At 60.2% G+C, this 7,128-nt stretch overlaps 1 protein-coding gene across 1 annotated transcript; it reads left to right on the top strand.

The window, feature by feature from the left end:
- The first annotated feature begins 1,625 nt into the window (after window positions 1-1,625).
- Window positions 1,626-6,730, top strand: ELF3 (E74 like ETS transcription factor 3). The gene is made up of 9 exons (XM_025921113.2): window positions 1,626-1,777; window positions 2,205-2,375; window positions 2,726-2,947; window positions 3,153-3,239; window positions 3,438-3,557; window positions 3,755-3,844; window positions 4,014-4,130; window positions 5,034-5,229; window positions 5,918-6,730. Exons 2-9 carry the CDS (start codon window positions 2,213-2,215, stop codon window positions 6,030-6,032), a joined length of 1,110 nt encoding a protein of 369 aa, XP_025776898.1. The 5' UTR covers window positions 1,626-1,777; window positions 2,205-2,212; the 3' UTR covers window positions 6,033-6,730.
- The last annotated feature ends 398 nt before the right edge of the window (window positions 6,731-7,128 follow it).

Genomic DNA, 7,128 nt, shown 5'->3' with positions numbered 1-7,128 from the left:
TGGCCTACTGGAGGGGGCCCTGGACCCTGAGCCCCTCTCCTAGGTGCCCAGCAGTTTCGGACAAAGAGGAGAAGATTCCTGGAGATGGACTTCTGAGTCCTCTGGCTGTAGAGTCAAAGAAGGGGCAGCTCTGGAGGTGGAGCCACCATTTGTTTGAGTAACCATTTCACCCACTGAGGCCGAGCTTGGTCACCAACCACCCAGGGTTGTGGCGTTAACAAAGGAAGTGGGGAAAGAGATACTTCTATCCCTACGCTTTAGATGCATAAAAAACTAGAGCTGGAAGAAATCTTAGGGATTATTAAGTCCAAAAAGCCTTGTCTTTACACGTGGGGAGACCAGCAGAGTCGCACAGCTGGGGAGTCACCTGAACACAAGTCTCCTGCTTCCTGCCCATCCTATACTGCCCGTGCTCAGGCTCTCCAGTGGGGTTTGCATTCACAGACGGGACCACAGACATGAAGGACTCACTGTGCCCGTAGGGAGGACAAGGGTCTGGCCGAGCAGCCGAGCGGGAGGACCCTGAAGCCAGGATACACACGGTATCTGGAAAGAGCCCCAGCCGGTGGGTGACTGACTCAGCCCCACCACTTAACCAGCTCTGTGTGCGCTGGGCAAGTCATGAAACCCCTCTGAGCTACGATTTGCTCATCCACAAAATGGGAACAATCTTACATTCCTTACAGCGTTGCTGTGAGGAATAAGTGGAGACTATGTTACAAGTGCCTCGCAAATGGTAAATACCGAGCGGTCCCTTCATGGAATGCCGTGACCCAGGGAGCCAGACTTCTGGCCACTAGAGGGTAGCAGACAGGTACTAGTCAACTGGACCGAGGGTGTGGAGCCCAGGAGACTGGACGGAGGAATAAACAGGGCCACGAGGATTCCAGCACCTGCAGCAGCCCCGAGGCTCCAGGGACTCCGGCAGGGGCTTAGGGACAGCCAGGCCTCTCCAGAAGGGGCTGCAGCGACCCTGATGATTGCATAGGGCCCAGGTAGGCAAAGCAAGCCAAGACTTTACCACCAAAGGAGATGCCCGTAGGGTGGGTCCTATGGGAACTTTGGGGACAATGGGGCCTTGAGGCTAGGCTGGCAGTCACGGCCCCCACCCGGTATGAGCCCATGAATATGGCCTAGGCCTGGAGAGGCTTCCTGCCCTAATCCTGTGTGTTGTAAGAAAATTCCCTAGACCACACGATTTGCTCTCCCTGCTAGGCACCCTTGTCCACAGTTCTCCACCCATTTGGGGGACCAGCAGCCTTCCGACCCAGTTCTACCAGGTTCCCCTCCCCCTTCCCCTCATAGCCCATCCCTGGCCTGGCCCCCCTGAGGAATTTCCTGCGCCAGAGGATGGCCGAAAGTACAGATGCCCACCCCAGCAACTCTCCTGCCACCCGCCCAGGCCAGTGCCCTGTGCCCAACCCCAGAGGGTGCGACATGACAGACTCTGACAATCATTAAACCAGCCGGGCCTGATTTCCCAGCACCGCCTGCTAGGATCCGGGCCAAGTGGCACAAAATATGCAAATCACCTGGGGCCAGAAGCCCAGTCTAAAGGCCAGGAAATCCCCTCCGTCCAATGAGCCACCAGCTCAGGTTACCGCCAGGCGCACTATAAGGGCCCGGCTCGGGGAGGAGCTCCCACTCGCCTCTATTTAGGGCGGGTGGGGGAGTGCGGGCCAGACCTACCTGGTGCAGCTTTTAGCCTCCTGGATTTCTCGCCGGCCCGCTGTCCCTTAATCCTGCCTGCCTGCCACACCCACACCCCGCCACTCAGGTAGGACCCCCCACCTGTCGTATTCCCCAGCCTGGGTCCTGAGAGGTCAAGTGGATGGTTAGTTCTAAACCCACCCACTGCAGCTCCGCATCATAGAGCCCCCCTGAGCAGGAGTGTAGGGCAGTGGGGGTGTCCTGAAGGTCGCCGAGGCACCGTCTCTGGGAGGGACAGAGTGGCCCTGACTCTGCCAGTCCCACTCAGGGACCCAGGTGGGCCGGGGGTGGGGGGGTGCCCAGCAGGCAGCCCAGTGCCCACACCGTGCTCTGAAATCTTGAAGCCCTCTTGAAGAGATGGTGTCCAAAGAGATACTGACCTTCAGTCCCCTGCGCCCCTAGGGGCTCCTTCTGCCCCAGGCTTGGCTAGAACAGAAGAGCTAGAGGGGAAAGGGAGGACCCTGGTCCTCACCAGCCTCGGCCTCTCTCCCCAGGTAGCCTCATGGCTGCAACCTGTGAGATTAGCAACGTCTTCAGCAACTACTTCAGTACTATGTACAGCCCGGAGGAACCCGCCCTGGCTTCTGTTCCCACTGCGGCCACCTTTGGGGCTGAGGACCTGGTGCTGACCCTGAGCAACCCCCAGATGCCACTGGAGGGCCCAGGTGGGTCTCAGCAGGTGGGATGGGGAGAGACAGAGACATCCCTCTAAGAACCTGTTAGATAGATGGAGACTTCGGGTGGGGAGGAGGGTCCCCCCAGCAAATTCCAGCGCTAGGGGCATGGGGTGGCTTGTAAGAGGCTGAGGTGTTGGGGTTGAGGGGCAGTGCCCGGCTAAGTGAGGTGCTGGGCGAGGGTGCTGCGAACCCCATCTCCCGCCCCTCCTCCTGGGAGGCTCCTCTGAGAGGTGGGGCGGGGGGGGGGATTCACACAGAAACCCAGATGGGCACCAGAAATGGGCTGTGAGGGGCCGGGTGGCTCGAGCTGACCTGACGCTGTGCCCGGCCTCTTGTAGAGAAGGCCAGCTGGTCGGGGAAGCAGCCCCAGTTCTGGTCAAAGGCCCAGGTTCTGGACTGGATCAGCTACCAAGTGGAGAAGAACAAATACGACGCCAGTTCCATTGACTTCTCACGGTGCGACATGGACGGGGCCACGCTCTGCAACTGTGCCCCCGAGGAGCTGCGTCTAGTCTTTGGGCCTCTGGGGGACCAACTCTACTCCCAGCTGTGGGACCTCAGTGAGTCCAGGCCTCCTCCTGCCCTTGTCTCCCTCTCGGTTGGGAGGCTGCTCTAGGGACCGGCCCACACCCTAGGCTGAGGTCAGCATGGCTGTGGGAAGGACCCGGAGCCCCAGGCCAGTGGGCACAGATAAAGAACCGCTGAGGGGCGAGGGGACCGTGCGATGCCAGCCTGGCCTCTGACCCCTCCTCCCTTCCTCATCAGCTTCCAGCTTTCCCGATGAACTCAGCTGGATCATTGAGTTGCTGGAGAAGGACAGCATGGCCTTCCAGGAGACGCTGGGCCCCTTCGGTGAGAAGCCATTTTCTCACTCCTTCCCCTAGCTTGTCCCATCCCGTCTCTGCCTCTCCCCAGAGCACTGGAGCTGACCCTCTGTCACCAGACCTCTGTCTCCCCTGGCTAGAAAAGCAGCAGGTCATTAGACCCCTGGGGAGCTCAGTGTCCCTGCCTGTTCCTCCGAGCTCTGTCTGAACCCTGACCTCTTCCCAGACCAGGGAAGCCCCTTCAGCCAAGAGGTGCTTGAGGAGGGCCGGCAGGCCAGCTCCTACTTCCCCGGCAGCTACGGCACCGGGGCCCCTTCCCCCGGCAGCTCCGATGTCTCCACTGCAGGTAAGCACCCTCGTCTGGGCCACAGGCTCCCTTTCCCCCAAACACTCCTGCCTGAGCCCTTGGTTCCCGCCACTAGAGCCCAGGCTTTCTGGGGCAAATAGGAGCTGGCTGGGTAGCGTGTCCTGAGACCCTCAGTGGCCCATCCCCCGGCAGGCGTGGGCTGGCAAGGGGACTCACTGTGACCCCACCGCCCCTAGGGACTGGTACTTCCCAGAGCCCCCACTCCTCAGACTCCGGTGGAAGTGATGTGGATCTGGATCTCACCGACAGCAAACTCTTCTCCAGGGGTGAGTGGAGGGAGCCTCCTGGTCCCCGGGAGGGTGTCCCAATGGGCAGTGCCCACGGGGCCGGTCCTTGCCCTCTTCCCTGCTCTCCTGTAGGGTTTTCCTCCGCAGAAGAGCTGCCCCTGAGAGCCCCAGTTCCCTCCCCTCTGACCTTCCACCTCCCCTCTCTTAGACGGCTTTCCTGACTATAAGAAGGGGGATCCTAAGCACGGGAAGCGGAAACGGGGTCGGCCCCGAAAGCTGAGCAAAGAGTCTCGGGAGTGTCTGGAGGGCAAGAGGAGCAAGCACGGTGAGCTTCTGGGGTCACCCCCTTTGTGCTGAGGCCTGGGGGGCGGGGTGGGGGGGCGCTGCTGGTGCTTTTTTCTCCCGTGATCGCTGGCCGTCCACGCTGCTCCTCCCTCCCGCCGTCATGGCTGTGCGCAGGCCCAGGGCTGTGTGGCACCTAATGGCAGGGCCTAGGTTGGTGGTCCTGGATAGGAGGGGGAAACTGAGGCTCCTGGAGGAAAGCCCATAGGACCAGAGCCCAGGTTACCTGCCCACCCACTCCAGTTCTCTCTGCACTTGGCTCTGTCCTGCCCGCTGGGACACCCTTGGTGGTGTGAGGAGGCAGCTGGTGGGTGTTGGGAGGGCCCAAAGGGCCGCAGGGGGCTCAAGCAGAGGACTGTGCCCCGTCTGCAGGCTGGACGCGTGGGCCTCAGGCACCACTGGGTGATGGCCCCGAGCTCCTTCTTGCCTCTGCTTTCGCGCATGCAGTCTCCCTCCCCCTACGCGCTAGGCCTGGCTTGCTTCTTGTCTTCAGGGAGCTATTTTTTCCCGGGAAGCTGTCCCCTTGTCCCCCCGGGCTGGGGCCGCCGGCTCCCCGGTCCTGTCCTCGCCAAGTTCTCACCACCTGTTGGCGTGTTTGCTTTTTAACGGCGGCCCCCACTGAACCGTGGGCTCCTCGAGGGCAGTAGTGCGTCTCAGTCACTCTCCCATCCCAGCCAGATGTTTGAGCAATATTTGAGCGAGTAAGACATCTGTGCCGTGTGAGACGTGGTCCCCGACTGGTGGTGGGGGGAGGCGGGAGGGAACCAGCCCTTACACCACACAGGCATCAGGAGGCTGTGTGCCGGGACAGATAGGGCCCCCCGGCCTCGGAGGAGAGGGGTCCCCCCCCTGGACTGCTGACTGACGGATGCGTCTGGCCTTGTAGCCCCCAGAGGCACCCACCTGTGGGAGTTTATCCGGGACATCCTCCTCCACCCGGAACTCAATGAAGGTCTCATGAAGTGGGAGAACCGGCAAGAGGGTGTCTTCAAGTTCCTGCGATCAGAGGCCGTGGCCCAGCTTTGGGGCCAGAAGAAGAGGAACAACAGCATGACTTACGAGAAGCTGAGCAGAGCCATGAGGTGAGCAGGTGGCCGGGGTCCTCGTGACCCAGCCAGACCCTGGGGGACCTGCCGAGGCTGCCGGGGACAGCTCACCTGTGCTCCCACGGCCCGCTCTCCGACCACTGCCATAGTCTGGCAGGTTTGCGTCCTGTAGAGTGAGGATAAGAGCAGTGTCCGCCGCTGTCACGGACTCAAGGAGGGCATGGAGAAAGTAGGCTGGTGCAGCAAACACCAGAAACTCTCCGTGACAACATTTCTTTGCGCTCCCTGCAAGCTCGTCCTGAGAAAAGCTCTCCGTGGTGAAAAGAGCATGAGCTGAGGCCCACACCAAGACCTGGCTCTCCTTAAGTTGCCTGTCTAGACCTCGGTTTCCCCCTGAATTGCCACTAAGGGCGCTTCCAGCCCTAAAATCATGTGGTTTCGTGATCAGCCCTGGGACCCAGCCATAAGATCTAAACGAGCAAGGGTTAAGACCAGGGGCTTCGGACACCATTCTAGGCCAGAGTGCCACGATGGAGCAGAACAGCTCCTTCTTGCAGGAGGGAAGAAAAGAAAAGCTACAGGAAGTGGATCAGACTCCTGTTGCTGGGGCTGGAGCCCAGGGGGACAGGTCACCTGAGGATAGCTGGGCCAGGTGGAGGAAGATATCCGCAGTCCAAGACGGCTCCCCACCCGGGTACCTCTGACCACCCTTCTTCCCGCCCAGGTACTACTACAAACGGGAAATCCTAGAGCGGGTGGATGGCCGGCGGCTGGTCTACAAGTTTGGCAAAAACTCTAGTGGCTGGAAGGAGGAAGAAGTTGCCGGGAGTCGGAACTGAGGGTCGGAACGAGACCCAGGACCAAACGCAAGGACTTGAGGCCTGCGGCCCCTCCTGGGAAGACCAGCAGGTCCCAGCATCTGGGCAATGCTCCGGCTGTGCTGCGGAGAGAAGCTGTGAGGCTCTGGTATCCTGTCAGCCACCGTCCTCGGATCCGGGGCCTGTGGCCTCTCCTCTCTGCCCTCTTCTTGGAATTACAAGCCCTGGGGTTTGAGGTGACTCGTCTTGCTGACTTGTCTGCAAGTGTAGCTTCTTTTACCTGGTGCCTCCTCAGACCCAACCCAGACACCGGCTACGGACAGCACCTTCCTCCTCCAGATGCCCGGACTGAGCCGAGGAGGCCAAGGGAAGCACCAGGAGTGCTGTGAGAGGGGACAGGACGGGGTCCTCCTGAACCTGCTTTCTGGACTGCCTTCCACCTCCGTGCTTGGACTCTGCAGGCAGGGGTCAGAGCACTCCCTAATTTATGTGCTATAAATACGTCAGATGTACATAGAGATCTATTTTTTCTAAGACATTCCCCTCCCCGCTCCTCTCCCACCACATGTTAGTGGCCAGACCGACTGACTGTTTCGGCCCTTGGCCGGGCCGATGAGGGGCAGGGAGATGCCAGGCCCCTGAGGATGGGGCTCCTGGCTCCTTTTTCCTGTGAATGGAGGTAGAGACCTCCAATAAAGTGTCTTCTGGGCTTTTTCTAACCTTTGTTTTAGCTACCTGTGTACTGAAATTTGGGCCTCTGGATTGGATAAGGTCATGGGGTTGAAGGAGAGGAGCCAGGACAGGAGGTCTACAGGGCTAGAGGTGAAGGCAGAAGCAGGCTTGCAAGGTAGGGATGGATTTCCTAGATCTGGAGGGTTGGGTTTACAGACCGGCTGCCTGGGGGCTGGGAGGAAAGCAAGGGAAGCAGGCCAGGCTGTTGCGGGCTGAGAAAGCTTCGCAGGATTTCTGCAAGCTAGGGCATGAGCTCAGCCTGCTGAACACTGGGCCAGTCGTGCTGCAGCGACTCGTTCCCCCAATGACCTTGGCCATGTCAGCCCCCTGGGCTCACTTGCTTGCTATAAATCTGGGGTTTGGTCCCCGGTGCTCTCTAAGAAGT

The sequence above is a fragment of the Puma concolor genome, chromosome E4 (genome assembly GCF_028749965.1).
Source record: "Puma concolor isolate L17-30 chromosome E4, mPumCon1.1.hap2, whole genome shotgun sequence".
In the NCBI taxonomy this organism is placed as follows: Eukaryota; Metazoa; Chordata; class Mammalia; order Carnivora; family Felidae; genus Puma; species Puma concolor.
The sequence above is the reverse complement of the archived record's forward strand: the minus strand, read 5'-3'. Positions and strand labels throughout refer to the sequence as shown.

Coding starts and splice junctions, on each gene's coding strand:
- ELF3 (XM_025921113.2), top strand. CDS start 2,213: ATGGCTGCAACCTGTGAGATTAGCAACGTCTTCAGCAACTACTTCAGT. Junction 3,240..3,437: donor GGAGACGCTGGGCCCCTTCG/GTGAGAAGCCAT, acceptor ACCTCTTCCCAG/ACCAGGGAAGCCCCTTCAGC. Junction 3,558..3,754: donor CTCCGATGTCTCCACTGCAG/GTAAGCACCCTC, acceptor CACCGCCCCTAG/GGACTGGTACTTCCCAGAGC.